Source organism: Typopeltis vanoorti, chromosome 2 (assembly GCF_054136105.1).
Source record: "Typopeltis vanoorti isolate ZY-2024b chromosome 2, IOZ_Tvanoo_1.0, whole genome shotgun sequence".
Taxonomy (NCBI): Eukaryota; Metazoa; Arthropoda; class Arachnida; order Uropygi; family Thelyphonidae; genus Typopeltis; species Typopeltis vanoorti.
Window position 1 is genome coordinate 162,747,389 of NC_143550.1, and position 16,673 is coordinate 162,764,061.

General features: G+C 35.6%; 1 protein-coding gene across 1 annotated transcript in view; it reads left to right on the plus strand.

Annotated features, from left to right (window-relative positions):
* LOC150109589 (inositol-trisphosphate 3-kinase homolog) overlaps positions 1-16,673 on the plus strand; it is a 308,848-nt gene that overhangs the window by 270,507 nt on the left and 21,668 nt on the right. The window contains exon 8 of the mRNA XM_090409129.1: positions 14,584-14,757. Within this exon, the coding sequence (XP_090265255.1) occupies positions 14,584-14,757 (174 nt within the window). The remainder of the gene's footprint in view (positions 1-14,583; positions 14,758-16,673) is intronic.

The window sequence follows — 16,673 nt, forward strand, 5'->3', positions numbered from 1 at the left end:
TTCTTTAAACCATGTATATAATTTTCAGTAATCTGAACATAATCACGGTCTCAATTTTTGTAGTGGACAAGCTTTATTAATAGTTAGTCTACTTGCTCAATCATTTAGTTATAAATTCATTATAGGAAAAATTCAAACAATCTTGCTTATGCTTCAGATGGTTTGAAAATATGGATGATTACCAGTTTGTTTGATATTTGAGTCTTATATGGTCATAGCTCTGAAGGATGGTATTGGCAGTGTCAGTGATTCTAGAATGAGAATAGGATGTTTAGAGAGAGAGAGAGAGAGATACCTGAGAAAAATAGAAAAGCATGAGAAATCATTTAATTTGTGTGAGAGAAGAGATTAGGAGACTTGAAAAGCTAACTGTGAGATGAACAAGAGGGGGGGTGAGAAAGTTATGCGAATGATCGGGGGGGGGGGGGAGTGAGAGAGACAGGCAGGACAATATAGGAGCAAGGAATAGATAAATGAGAGAAAGACAAATGATAAGTGGGAGAGCATAGTGAGAGGACTGCAGATGAGTAAAGATTTGAATGGATCTGTGAGGGGAGTGATGTATTGAGATTCAGTTATTCATGATGTGCAAACTGTTAGAGAGATTCTAGCCTGGAAGAACAATAGTGTGGCTATTGCAGTAAGCAAGTTGAAAATCTGGATGGTATGATGATAGTGATGGTTGATACCAATGATTTGAGAGCGAGAGCATGAATTGGATGGCAAGCTATCTGATATTAATATTAGGAATTTTGCAGCAGAAAAGTATGTAAGGGAAGAGAGATCACTAAAAGAGAGATATGATAATGCAGAATTGAGGATAAAAACAGCAATAATGAAGGACATGATATAGTGAGAAAGTATCAAAACAGAAATATAAAATATGTTATGCTTGGAATGCATTTGAGAACAGAAGAAAGTTGAATGCAAGAAGTGTATTTGAAGAAGGAAGGATGTAGGCATCTGGAAAGACTTGTTTATCTCTGGGGGAAGTAAGTGTTGGATAGGGAAACTAGAGTTCTCAGGGCTGGATGGCAGGGGGCGGGGGGAACCTCTTGTGGGAGGATAGCTGTTTTGGAGATGGAAGAGTGTATGGTATGTTGCAGAGTGTGAAATGGTTGAGTGAATAATATATATTATTATAGGTATTATTATGTACTATCAGCATTAAAAATGCTGACAGTACATTGGTGTTTCTTTATACAAATGCAGGAATAAAGGAAATGAATTAGTAGCATTGATAGCCTCATCCTGACCAAGGATTACTGGAATTAGTGAAATGTAATTGATAGATGATAACTTGACATGAATGGAAGTAGAAGGTTATAGCATATTTCAGCAGGATAGGAAAGGTGAATGTGGTGAAGTGTTACTTATAAGTAAGTTGTCCTCTCAGAATAAAGAATTGGAAGAAAATGGTACTAATAGTTTCAAAAGTGTGTGATGAAGGTTGACAGGAAAAGATATTTAGTGGGATTTTGCTATAGGCTAGGGAACACAGAGGAGAATGAACAGGAAATCTTTTACAGATAAATTTAGCAAGTGCACAGTGAATGATTGTTATGGGAGATTTTAACTATAGTAGTATAAATTGGGCAGAGGAAACAGCATTTATGTAATTCTTCAGAGATAAATGTCTCAGGCAACATGTACTAGAGAAGCATATGGATCAAGAGTTTTGGACTTGGTGCTAGCATTAGAGAATCTGATATTAATTGAGATGGCATCTTTGCCTCTGGTTTGCAAGAATGACCAGGTAGTCTTTGTTTGGAGTCTGAATAGACATGCAGAAGTATCATGGAGAAAGGAATTTGTGGAATTATGAGACAGGCAACTGTAATAATTTTAGAAATCAACTAGGCGGAAGTTCCATGGATGGAAGAATTGAAAGGAAGAGATATCAGCAGTGCTTGGGAGCTAGTTAAGAAATCTTTTCAGTGGAAATGACAAATCACATTCAATAAGCAAAAGAGATAATACGATGTGGTATAAAGTGGATGACCTAATGAAATCAAACAGAACGGAGATGAAAAGAGGTCGTGAAAAAAATACAGAGGTAGGGAGCATTTGAATGAGGAATATAAAACTCAAGCTAGAAAACTAACTAGTATTACCATCATCATCAAATTCCTGACATGTACCCTCAAGGGGTGTACAGGATATGATAGTTCTACATGAAAAATTTACATCATTGCTAACTTCCTATCTACAATTTTCCTCCAAATGAGTCTATTACTTGTCAAGACTCCAACATTATCAGATCTTATATTTCTATCATTTAAGGCAGTACTTCCCAAACTAATGGAAGCCAAGGCTCCTTTGGAAAAATTAAAATATTTCATGGCCCCCACCAAAAAAAAATCATAATATAGACATATATTATTATGGAAATAATGTTTATTGTATTTATATTCAAAATTTTGCATTTGTAATCTTTTTTGTGTTTCTTATCAATACCTTTGAAATCAAACTTATACGAATAAGCATGTATTTACTAATATTCATTAAGCGCCGAAATATGCAGGAAGCAAAATTTGTGAACCAACACCAATGTGTGATTTTTTCCATTAAAATATAAAAAAGAACAAAAAAAAAATAATAAAAATTAAATATGTTTCTTTAAAGATTAAAAAAAATCTACTTAGTCTTAAAACATTTTAAATTTGTTTTCATTATTTCACGGCCCCCCTGAACAAAACATATGCCCCCTCAAGGGGGCCGCGGCCCACAGTTTGGGAAGCGCTGGTCTAAGGCATTTTGTACCATATCAATTCACCTATATCTTGGTCTTCCTCTGGGACGTTTTCCTGCCAACCTGGCAGAAAACACTTGTTTTGCTAATCTTTCCTCGCCCATTCTGTTTAAGTGACCATACCACTTGAGATTAGCTCTGCTAACACATTCCTGGATGCTGACAATGTCAAGTTCTTTCCGAATATCCTCTTTTTTAATATTATATGGCCATTGATGTCATCTGTTCACTCTGTTCACTCTAATCTTTCTCAGGACTCTCATATCTGCTGTCTCTAGACTTTGGTCAAGTGTTTTACTTCTGACCCAGCTCTCAGATCCATAAGTTAAAACTGGTTTGAACACTGTTTTGTATACAGCTAATTTCTGACTAATTTCTCTCTTATTCCATATGAATTTATTCAGTTGACTTCCTACCATACCAGCTTTGTTAATACTGTTGTCTATTTCCATATTTAATTTACCATCTTCACTAAAAATCATGCCTAAGTATCTGAAATGTTTTACTTGTTCCACAGGTTCTCCGTTCAAAATACAAGTTGACATTTCAACGATTCTACTGATTTTCTTTGTCTTTTTATTGCTGACCTTCATACCATATCTATTACAACAGTTATTCAATTTAGTCAGGGAATCTTGCAGACTTGTAGCAGATTTATTTAGAAGTATAGCATCGTCCACAAAAAACAAAGAGGTGACATTAACATCTCCAATTCTGATATCAGATTTAATACCACTTTCCTTCATGATGTGATCCATATAGATAATGAATAACAGAGGGGATAATGTACATCCTTGTCTCACACCAGATTTAATATTAAACCATTTTCCTGTATACTTCAAATCTAATTGCTGAATAAAGACCAAGTATTGCTTGATATAATACCCCCATTGACACCATATAACTGTAGCATATTGAATAGCTTCTCTCTTGGCACCTTGTCATATGCCTTTTCTAGATCGACAAAACTTAAATACAGATCTTTGTTATATTCCCATGCTTTCTGAACTATTTGTCGTAAAGTGAAGATCTGATCCTGCCAGCCTCTATTTGGCCTGAATCCAGCTTGTTCTTCACCAAGCTTTTCTTCCACAATCCTTCTCAACCATTACTCAAGTACACTGGCATAAATCTTGCCCAGAACACTCAGTAGCGAAATACCTCTGTAATTCTCACATTCAGTTTTATTTTCCTTTTTTATATGGGTACTATTAATAGTACCCATATAAAAAAAAAGTAATCCACTTCTAATTACTCTACGCCAATCATCAGGAATTCGTCCCTCTCTCCAGGCTTTCCGAACTATGCAGTGCAGCCACTGTAAGACTTTTATATCGCCATACTTCAGCATTTCTGGTCGAACATCTTCTACTCCTGCTGCCTTTCCACATTTCAAACCTTTCATGGCTTTTTCTACTTCAAGTATGGATATGTATTCCTGACTGTATGCCTGTTGAGTGTTTTTTATCACTGTGCTATCACTGCTTGTTTCATTTAGCAATTTTTCGAAGTAATTACTCCATACTTTAAGCATATATTTTTCTCCCATTTTCATGTCACCTTTATCATCTCTAACTCCTTTTACAGCACACTTTCCTCCATTTCTAAGTTTCTTCAACAACCTCCAGAATATCTTACCACTTTCTTGATATTTACTTTCTATGTTCTTGCCACAGTCCTCCCATGACTTTTGTTTATGTAGTTTTACACAGTGTTTAGCTTTCTTACATTTGTCTCAGTATTCTCTAAGAGCAAAAGCTGACTTATTTGCCAGGAACTTTTGATATGATTTCTTCTTTTCCTTCACTGCCTCTTTAACTTCCTGTGTCCACCATGGAGTCCTGATTTTTCTATCCTTGCAGACAACCTCACCACATGCCTCTCTAGCTGAATTAATCAGGGTTTTCTTCAAGGTTTGGTTCTTTTTCTCAAATCTCTCATTTTTTCTTCAATAATCTTTGTGTATTTTAGTCTACAGTTCACATCTGAGAGCTGCTCAATTTTTATTCGCTTTAAAACTTTCTTACATTTCATTCTTTTCAATATGAAATTCAATTTTATCCTGCTCAACACTAAATAGTGATCGCTTATCCAATTTCAAATCCTCTGTACACTCTGGTGTCCTGCACCAGGGAGAAAACATCACTATCAACAATAACATAGTCAATGAGACTTTTCTTATTCCTTTCCTCTTCTCTCCATGTGAATTTGTACACATTTTTATGTAGGAACCTGGTGTTAGTAATAACCAGTCCGTATCCTGAGCAGAAATGCAACAGGTATTTGCCATTATTATTAGCTTTGCTCTTTTCTCCAAATTTTCCAAAATATTTTTGTATATCTGACAATCACTTCCTACTCTGCTATTTAGATCTCCAACAAGGATCAACTTTTCCTTTTTCATTGTGTCAGTAGCTTTCTCTAAAGCCTCAAAACATTCCTCCACTTCTACCTTAGTTAGGGGCCTTCTGTGGGACCATAGTCACAAATAGGTGTCATTGTCCATCACTCTACTTGAGACTGCCTGCCATTCAAGAAGATTAGCCTTGTATTTAGTGTTGAATACTATGGCTACCTCTTCTTTTTCTTGATTGTCATTGCCTGAATATAACATTTTGTATTTATTGCTCAGAAAGATCTCACCAGTTTTTGTCTTTTTTGTTTCAGTCACCCCTATTATGTCGATCTGGTACTTATCTAATTCCTCGGCTAGCTCCATTTTTTTGCCATTCAGGCTTCTTATGTTGATATTACCGATCTTTAACTCTGGTGATGTTGAGTTGGGATGTGTTTTCAGATTTGTTCCAGTAACTGACTTTTTGCTGTTCTCCCTGGTGAAAACAACGGGGGCCTTGTTTAACCAGGCGATGCCCCAGCAGGCATGAAATTTTGTCATGTTGTACCATCATTTTTTATTTTGGTTTAACCAATAAGAATACAATTTGGTCGGCTAAATCCCAAATTGCCAGCCCATCCTTGTTCGTTCAGTATCCAGGTAGATATCCAACAGGGTGCACCATGAGAAGGTGAGGATTGGACATTATGTCAGAAGCCCTGGTCGGTTCTCTGCATTCCTTTAAAGGCTATGTGGAGGTCTCCTCTCAGTTATACAGCTTTTTCCTTATAAAAATGGAATGTGACAAGAATCGCTGCCATCCAAGGTAAATCCTAAGAAATTCTTTCATTTTGTGGCCAGTAGAGGAGAAATGATTTTGGATTAAACTTTCCAAGAAATTGTATTATTCTTTAAGCCTTTATCCAAGTGTAAGCATGCACATGAAGTATATTAACAGCTAGAGTACTTGTATATAGAGGCTAATGACTTCATTGATTGCTTTAGTATCCCATGCTAAGTAGCCTAGTTGTGAAGATACTTCTCGTGCAAATGAACTTTGTTTGCTTGCGATTTGAATAAAGGATTAAACAAGAATATAATTTCTTGGCAAGTTTAATTTAAATTATAACCAAGTGAAAAAAAAAAAAACATTATGGATGAATGATCCTCTTGTATTGAAATGGAGATTGAGAGGCCAGTGCAAAGGACATAGTGGAAATATATAATGATCACGTTATTTAGGCATTTCATCCCCCAAAAAAGCAGAGTTTGGAGGGTTAGAAGTACTTAAGGAGAATATATTTCAAGTACTAAGTACTGTGGAAGTCATTAAGGCAGTGGGACTGGATGGGATTTCATCATGTGTTTCAAGAGAATGTGCTAAGGAACTGACAATTCAATTTACTTGGCTGTTCAAAGAAAATCTAGCTACTGGGAAAATGCCCAAGGAGTAGGAGAGTAAGATAGTGCATTTGCATAAGAATGATTTTAGAATGGAGGTATCAAATTATAGGCCAGTTTGAATTTCTTCTGTAGTTAAGATTTTGGAGAAATTAGTGAGAGATCATATGCAAAATTGGGTAAATGGAGTAATAGTTTGAAGGTCATCGTGGTTGTTAAGGGGTGTTCTGGTTTCAGTAATCTACTTGCTTTTTTATAATAAAATAACAAGGACATTTTAGGAGGGAAAGGCATATGGAACTTTTTGGATTTTGCAAAGGCCATTTGACAGGATGTCAAATGATAAGCAATATATAAGTTGTATCACATAGTGTTATAGCCAATTGGGTTTGAAATTGTCAGTCTGATATATCAATTGTATATGGTGGAGTTGTCAGGCCAAACTGCACAAGTCGTGCAGTGTGGCCCCTGAATTTCAAGAGATTAGATTTGCTTATCAGATCTCAAAACCTTACACTTTGCAACATTGAACTGATAGTTCCACTTACCTGCCCATTCATGCAATATTATTATTATTATTATTATTATTATTTCGGGCAATTCCAAGGAGTCGACCGACTCATTGAGGGAAATATTTTCAAGTCCTCTTGTAAGGCCATAACGCCTGCTTGACTCTGCATTGCTCTCCCCCAGTTTTGCATCATCTGTAAACAGCTGCATATCATTAGTTAAACCCATTCCAATATCATTAACATACACATTCATTTTAAGGGAGGATGATAACTGTTTAAAATCCAAGAACTGCTTACAAAGATGCACTCCAACTCACTGATACTGACTTTTAGCCGAAGAGTAAAATTTGAAGAGAAAGAATAACTGCTGTTAACATACTGAAAGCGGGCGACTTTTATGCAGGATCTTCCTGTGTCTGTTGATCTCCTGCCAGTTGATTTCCTACAATAAAATCAACAGAATAATAGAGGATTCTATATGGCTGAGCAGGCACCTCTGGATCCATTGGCAGGCGCTGAGGTGCCCATGGTTAGAGCAGGGGTTACCAAAGATTCTAGAGCAGGGGTTGGTAACCCCTGCTCTAGAGGATTCTAGATTACTTAATATCAAGCTTACTTAGAATTTCATGATTCACTTTCCTGAACTGGTTGTATCTCCTCTCTTCTTTCACACCGTTATTCAACACCACTACTACCAGTACCAGTGGCGGCCCTTGAAGCTTTAAGTGGGGGTGCTGCCTATACAAAATAATTAAATAAAAAAAATTCTTTTTTTTCTTAATTAGTAACCAATTTATTAATGAATACCGTATATTATCGCGTATAATGCGAACTAGAAATTTTGTTTGAAAACTAGCCCTAAAATGCCATGTCCACGTATAATGCGATCTGTTAATCTTGTTCCATAACATTATAAATAATACAATACAAATACAACGAAAGAAATATTTATTTAAAAACAAAATGTCAAAATACAAGATGAATTAACGAAAGAAATATTTATTTTAAAGCAAAATGTCAAAATCTTTTAAATTCTTCTTCATCTTTTGAGTCGTCAAACATTTTGTTTATAAATTCATCTGTAGGGATTGTGTCATCCTCGCTTTCGTATATGACGTGATCTTCGGATCCATCCATTGAATTACTTATTCCACATTTAAGAAATGAGCGTTGAATCATTTCAGATGGTATCGAATCCCATGCTTCTTTAACCCAGCTGGTGACTAGGGTGATCTCAGGCTTCTGAAAATTCCCACCCTTTGCCATCTTCACCAAACCAGATGACATCCATTCTCTCCATTTTTCACGTAAGTGATCTTTAAATGGCTTATTCAAGCTGACATTGAGCAGCTGCAAAATGGAAGTTAGACCACCAGGTATGACTGCTAGGTCTGTACGTAGCTCACGTGCTTTCTCTTTGCTTGCCTCTGTTAAATGCGCCTGGAACATATCCCAGACTAGCATGCTTTGTTGACGTAACAAGCTACCTGGACGTATGTTCCATACTTGATCCAGCCACAATTGTACACCTTCTTCATCCATCCAACCTTTCTGATTGGTGCAAACAATTACACCTGGTAGAAATTCCATATGCTTCGGAATTTTCTTCCTTTTAAATATTACTGTTGGCTTTAATTTGGTTCTGTCTGCCATGCATGCTAGAACAACGGTAAAATGCATTTTTTCATGTCCCGTTGTTTTTATGAAGATACCATTTTCACCAACTGAGTTTACTGTTCGATTCCCAGGCATATCAAAGTACATGGGCGTCTCATCCATATTGCCAATTTGGGAAAGTTCATATTCATGACACTTCCGTAATTTTATGATAAATTTATGGAAGGACTGCACTTTTTCTTCAAGCTGCTTTGGTAACTTCTGCGCAATTTTTGTTCGGTGTCGTAATGTTAATGCTTTGCGTTCTGCACCACCCAGGCAGAGCAAGAAAAGATGAAATACCTGGTGTGTCCTTGAATTTACCATTCTTGAGCTGTAGAGCTCGAAAATGAATTGCATTTCTTGTTACTATAATGCCATCTTGTCGTTGCATCAAAATCCATTCATTTAGCTCTTCTTCGAATTCTGGAAACGATGCTACATCTCCACAACAGGCATGTTTCGTTTTGGGGATTTTTTCAAGACTGTCTTTTTGCTTATGCCAAAGTCTTATATTACTCTCTGCTACACCAAATTCTCTCATAGCAACACTGTTGTTATGTTCTTCTGCAAACTGCACGACACGCAATTTAAATCCTGCTTCAAAAGATGAACGTTTGTTTCTGTTGGCTCATTTTCAGGCTAGGTTTGTTTAACAAATAATATTTAAAATGAACTGTGGTTAAACCGATATACCTAACTGTGCTCTATCATTTGGCGATGGAGCGCACATCTTATCTGCGCATAAAGCCAGTAATGTAAGTAGCTTTATGGGCAAATACGATGTGCGCTCGGTCGTCAAATGCGAGTGGATCAAGTAGATTTGGTTGCATAGGCATTAGGTAGTATATATTGTGTGTGCAAGTCTAATAAGATGTTATATTTTTTAGGATCTGCATATAATGCGAACCCCTAACTTTAAGTAGTATTTTTTACCATAAATATTTTGCATTATATGTGATAATATACGGTAAATCTGTAGATTTATTTATTAATAAATTGGTTACTAATTAGGAAAAAAAATAATTTTTTAAAAATTATTTTGTATAGGCAGCACCCCCCACTTAAAGCTTCACGGGCCGCCACTGCCCAGTACATTATCATACATTGACAAAATACTGATTAGACATTCCACTGTAACTTCATTGGATGTCATCGATTTGTCATTTCCAGCAACTGTAGTCAGTGTTCCATATTTACCATTTCTTCTGCTAGCCACATAGCTGTAAAATTCTGTAGTTCATTTTTCTGCCTCAGCTATTTCATATATTAATGAAATTTCTCTTCAGTGTAATCTTTCTTTGCAACTCCATCCTGCTAACTATGAATATGTTACTATCTAACATTGCCATCAGCAATTGATCTTTATCTAGTACGGGTATTAGCAATTTCTTTCCCTTTCAGCTGATCATGTCACAGCAGGTCAACAATCTGTTTTCTTAGTTCATCATATGCTGTTTCTGTTTTCCCCCATTTCTTTATCCATCTTGCATTCTCATTCTGTCTCTACTGTTTTCTACATTGAAAAGCACTCAATTTTCACTCATTTCACTCTCCTGCTCTTTCATGCCATTCATTTCATGCTTTAACTGCCTAAAAAACTTCTGCTGCACTTCACTGCAGTAAATCAGTATGGCTAATGCACTTTGTAGATGTTAAAGGAGGTCTAGAATGTGTTATTAATCAACAGGCAAAGTTTTCCATTCAGTCAGCATGCTTAAGAGATTCACTGAATTTTATGATAGTGAAGACTGTACTGGATGAAGGATGCGCATAGTGATATTTTTAGGCTTTGTAAAAATGTTTGATAGATTAGTGCATAGCAAATTATATTTAATAGGTGCTAGGATAATAGGAAATTATCTGATCTACTGGTAAGTTATGTATGGTGCAGCAGTGTCTTAGAGATGAAAGCTAAGAAGTAGTTTGCTGCAATTATAGTTTTGTTCTCGTAGCATGAAGAACACACTGATCAACTTCTTTACTAATAGTGTTGCGGTTAGTTTGGATGGATATTATTATCTGGTAACTTCCATGGAGTCAGACTCATCATGGGAAGCCCACTCAACCAGCAACATGTCTATCATAATGAACTTTGAAGTTATTTACTGCACTGAGGCAATGCAGTCCACTCAATAACAACTCTCCACATAAATCTACTCTTCACACCCTTCTTCACCACATCTTTATACAACTTCCAGGGATGGCTTCTCATTCTTCCCATCTTAACATCCACTCTTTTTATAATTTCTTCTGTATTAATCTGATAGAATCCTTTAACTAACTTCAAGGTCTCTATCATGTATCCTCTTTTCCTTCTATCCACCAACCTCTGTAATTCACATTCTCTCAAACGTGCTTTATAACCAACACCCCAGAGACCTGATATCACTTTGGTTATTCGTCTTTGGCCCCTCTGTATGTTTCTACATCACAATGAAAACATGGTGACCAAATCGGATCACAAAGTCCATATGTGATCTGACCAGTGCCTTATATAGATGCCCCACCACCTCCTTATCCCTACATGTCTGTACTTTTTATTAAAGCAGCTATACAATGTGCAATCTTTGCAACATGTGCGATGTGCCCCCGGAACTTCACTCCACCATCTACCATCAATCCAAGATCCCGAATCTCATCCACATCCTGAAGTACAGCTGTACCAATACAGTACATAGCTTTATATCTCTGTATTCCAAAGTGTAACACCTTGCATTTATTAATATTAAAACTGCAATGCTACTCATTTGTCCAAGCTAAAAGTCTATTCAAATCTTCCTGTAAAGAATTCAACATCAGCACTACTACTAATAATAATAATTCTACTTGACTTTGCATCATTGGCAAACATTTGAAGATCCCCAGTCGATCCACATGAAATATCATTAACAAATAAGTTAAACAGTAGGAGCCAAAGAACAGAACCCTGAAGCATGCCATTGGTCACCTTCCTTTTCTGAGACATGACTCTATCCCACACAACTTGTTGGTATCTTTCAAAGAGCCAGTCTTGGATCCATCTAACCAATATACTATCTATTCCTATCCTCTGCAGCTTGTACACCAATTTATCATGTGGTAATCTATCAAATGCTTTTGCAAAGTCCAAGAATATTGCTATATATGATTCTCCCTTATGCAACACATTTGTCACCTTATCATAAAACATAAGCAGCTTGCTAAAACAAGACCTGTTCTTCACAAACCCATGCTGACTATCATAGAGAATCGTATGTCGATCAACCCAGTCCTGTATTCTATTTCTAACCAATTTTTCCAACATTTTGATCACAACTACAGATATACAGACCAGTCTTCTATTCTCAAACCAATCTTGTGAAGAGATTTTAGTTTACCTTCTTTCCACTCCTTAGGAACCTTTCCCACTACTGGACTTTCATTAATGTTGAAAGTTTATTTTTCACTTGGTTAGACTATAATAAATTTAGGTTAATCATTTATCCAAGTGTGAGCAAACAAAGTTTGCGCCTGAAAATATCTTCAGGACTGAGGTAAGGTAGTACAACACTGGGAAACTCATAGCAAAGGTGGACCAAGCTAACATCACTCCTATCTCAGTATCTCCCATAATGCAAAACACATCTCCTTGCGGATGTATATAATGTTATGCATTAAGGGAAGGGCTACTACCCAGACCGGTTTCGACCTTTATCGAGGTCTTGTCAGTAATTTAATAATAAGGTGGCACACCTTTTGGCAACTCCTATAGGTAAAGATGATCTCTCCATTGCTTCTGGGTTGGTATCTTCACTTCTGAGTCTGGCTCCCACTGACGAGACCTCAATAAAGATCAAAACCGGTCTGGGTAGTAGTGGCCCTTCCCTTAATGCATAACATTATACATATCCGCAAGGAGATGTGTTTTGCATTATGGGAGATACTGAGATAGGAGTGATGTTATCTTAGTCCACCTTTGCTACGAGTTGTCCTGTGTTGTACTACCTTACCTCAGTCCTGAAGATATTTTCAGGTGCAAATTTTATTTGCTCACACTTGGATAAAGGATTAAAATAAATTTATTATGGACTTTCATTAAATAACCAGGACAATGGCATTGCTAACTCTTTTGCACATTCTTTAAAAAGTATATTTACTCATTTGCTTAAATTTCAAAAGTTCTTTCATGCTGGTGAGTGGCTTTATGTAAAACACTTAAGGCTATAAAGGATACTAGAGAAATGAGAGTGAATGATGAATGTCTCATAGGCTGTTATGTAGGAGATATTCTCTTTAGCTGATGACACAAGACTAAGGAGAGTTATGTGGAGAAACATAATATGTGGAGTTATATGGAGAAAAATAACATGACTCATGTCATGTTATTTTTTTTCAACAGACCCACAACATGAACTGAATAAATTGTCATTTTAATATTGCTAAGTTCAAGCTTTTCTGCTTTGGAATGCAAAAGTATACTGTTATTACTAAAAGATAGATTCAGCACTAACATGGAATGCGTGATATGAGGGAGATAGTTGAAAAGATCTGAAAGGATACATTGCAAGAGTAGTAAAGTCCATAAAACATTATTGTTATAATGATGAAGAGTATATTGAGAATTGAGATAAGGAAATTATTGTTCCTGTTATATTAGATCAAAGTTGGGATATTATGTCCCCTGGTTGCCTGGTTTTCATAGTGATGAGGAGGGAATGAAAAGGATTCCGAAACTCTTCAGAGGTCTGGAATGTTAGTTAATGAGGATAGGCTAAAATATTATGGTTTGAATTTGGTAGATAATCAGAAGAAAGCTAAGGTGATAAAAAAAAAAAAAAAGGATGTGGTGATGATATGTTATCAGATTAATGCAGGAAGGATTATTTCCGGAGTGGAAATACTCTGGAAATTTCTATACTGAAAATTTTATAGGAGTGCAGTGAGCAAGGAATAGATATTTCACTTTGAAATTAGCAGGACAGTGAAATTCATTGCTAAATGATAATGGAATGTTGATTGTGAATGACAGACATTACTGAGTGAGTGAGACCTTCTGTGATGAAGCATCTGATTCCATGGAGGTCTGTTAATAGCAATCAATCCAAATTTTCTATAATAAGGATCCTTGTCCATTGGTTTTTCAAATGCAGCGAGTTTTGTTTTCAAGTATGAGAAGATTTCAACTGTCATGCATCAGTATGCACAGATTTTTTTTATCCTATTTAGCACTAAGCAAAAAACTTAACCCCAACACCATTTTAAAAACGTTTCAATGTTTTCAATATATTTTCATTTCCTAATTATATCTTTCTTGTTGAACCAGCCAATTATAGTAGCTAATTTATTATTATTAGCAGATAACTTCAGTGTTTATATATATGCACCACATTTAGCCTTGAACTACGTTCAGGCGCAAACTTAACTGTTTGCTTACTTGGGATTAGGAGTAAAATAGCCAAGTTTATAAAATTACTTGGTAACCTTAATATATATATATATATATATATATATATATATATATATATATACATACATACATACATACATACATACACACACACACACACACACACACACACACACACACACACCATTTGCACAGTTCATAAGACATTTTATTCTTATTATAATAGGTTATTTTCCTTTTGGTGGAAAAATGATTGTGAGAAATCCATTTAAATAAAAACATATGCATAACCACAGTTACTGTGGTTATGCATATTTCCTTATTGTAACTCTAGTCCATTGCTCACTGCTCCTTTGCCTAACATCCATAAATTTTAAGAGATTTATTAAAAAGTTTTTTTTTAATAAATCTCTGCAAGCATATAAACAAATGTAGCAAAAACAATTGCTTAGTTATTGGAAATAAAAAAAAAAAAAGGCACAGATATCATGAATTGTTTTGCAATTGCATTGCATGTTTATATCATAAATTTAGTTAAAAATCATTTTAATTTCTGTAGGCTGAAGATACAGCACCAACTAATGACTTAAAACAAGTAAAGACAAGGCAGGAAGTAACAGCAACTATGAAAATATTTTTAGGAGATCACAAAAATATTTGTCAGCAGCTGATTCAAAGATTAAAATTATTAAGGTCAAAATTTGAAAAATCAGAATTTTTCAAAAATCATGAGGTATGTAAACCAATATGAGCAAAAAATATACAATGTTATTGTTTATATGAGCTGTTTAATGCAAGTAGTCAAAGTCATTTTGTCTGTTCTGAAAATAGATTTATTACTTATCGCTATAGATTAAAGAGCTATAGATTTATAGCTCTTTATATTTAAGTAACTTAATGGTTGCACCTCTTTGGAAACTCGTATAGCAGAGTATATAAGTTCTTTTCGCTATACACTTTGGTATTATGGTCTAGCTACTCACTGATGAAGCCTCAAAAAAGGCTGAAACTGGTCTGGGTAGTGATCTTCCTCCATAATGTAATAACAGCATACATTTCCTAGGAAATGTGTTTTTACATTATGGAAAATACCTAAGAATAGCAATCTGAACTTTCCCCAACTTTGCAACGAGTTGTCTGGTATTGTACTACGTACTAGGGTCACTTGCATTAGCTCATGCTAGTGTTCGCTGATACTTTATAGTTTACTATATTCGGCATGAAACTCTCTAATTCCAATCTTTGAGTTTCTTATTCGGTTTTGAAACAATGTGGATTTTATATCCCCTTAATTTAAAATATTGTTTATATCGCCAAAATGAAGCTTATTAGCTCTTTATATTTAAGTAGATTTATTACATTTGGTTCAATAAATTCATTGTAACATTTTCTTCATTAACTTTAATTCTATAACTAGCCAATTTCCTAAATCTGTACTACCCATAAACATAGTCCAGAATTTTAAGACCTGATAACTTACACCATTTGGTTTTGAATAATAATTGGAATTAGAATTGGATTCCAATTCTGAACATTTTTTTATTATTAAACATTATTAATTTGCACCAAAAATACAAGATTTTAACAGCATACAAAAAAAAAATAATAAGCATGAAATATTTATTTTTAGGATTATGATACCATATTCATTGCTTAGTCACTTTCAGCTCTAACCTAGAGGACTGACATTTGACTTCTCATTATTAATTTTTAGGTTCTTAAAGAAGTTACAATAAATTGGAAACCATGTTTTTTCATCTATTTTGTAATTGCAGGAATGGTCCTACTTTTTTCAAAGTAAACTCCAAGTCAAATGGTGCTTCAGAACTGTATGAGGTTTTTTGAAAAGTAAGGTAACACATATTTTTTTTCTTAATAATGGTGAAAATGAATGAGATAAAACATGGTGGACAGATAGAACCATTAATAACATTCAAAAAGACTGCTATTGCAGTGTGGTGCTACTGTTGCCTCGTAACTAATTCCAGTTGCAAGATGGCGGCTACCATGCAAGTGCGATCCAAAACCGGTGTCCATTAAATTATTAGTTTCTTGCAAACAAAAGGGGGGTTCATCAAGTGACATTCATCATGAACTGGTTGCTGTGTATGGCAAAAATGATTATATTAAAGAAGCAATGATGTCCTTGGCTTTTGAAAGGTGTGATCCCACTGGGTCCTTGACAATTGTCAGAGGAGCACAAGGAAATATGCATGGGGATGTGTCTGGAGAATCTGTTGTGATGCAGTGACAAAGGTGAGGATTTTCCTCTCCTAGTGACAGGAGATGAAACATGAGTGTATCACTTTATCCTGGATAGCAAACAAGACACCATGAAAAACATCCACAATCTTCTGTGTGCAAAAAATTCAAAACTGTTCACACTGTCCAAAAAGTTATGGCCACAGTGTTCTGGGATTGCCAAGGCATTCTGTCACTAGACTTCTTGCTGAAGGGAAGAACAATCAATGCAGAGCTTTACTGTACGGTGTTGGACAAACTGAATGCCAACATTCAATGCAAATGACCAGCACTCATGACCAGTGGCATGATTTTAGTGCCCGACAATGCCAATCCACACACCACTTGTCAGTGGTTTTTGTAATCATTGAAAACGCTGCTACTTCCCCTAGCCATAGCCCAGATCTT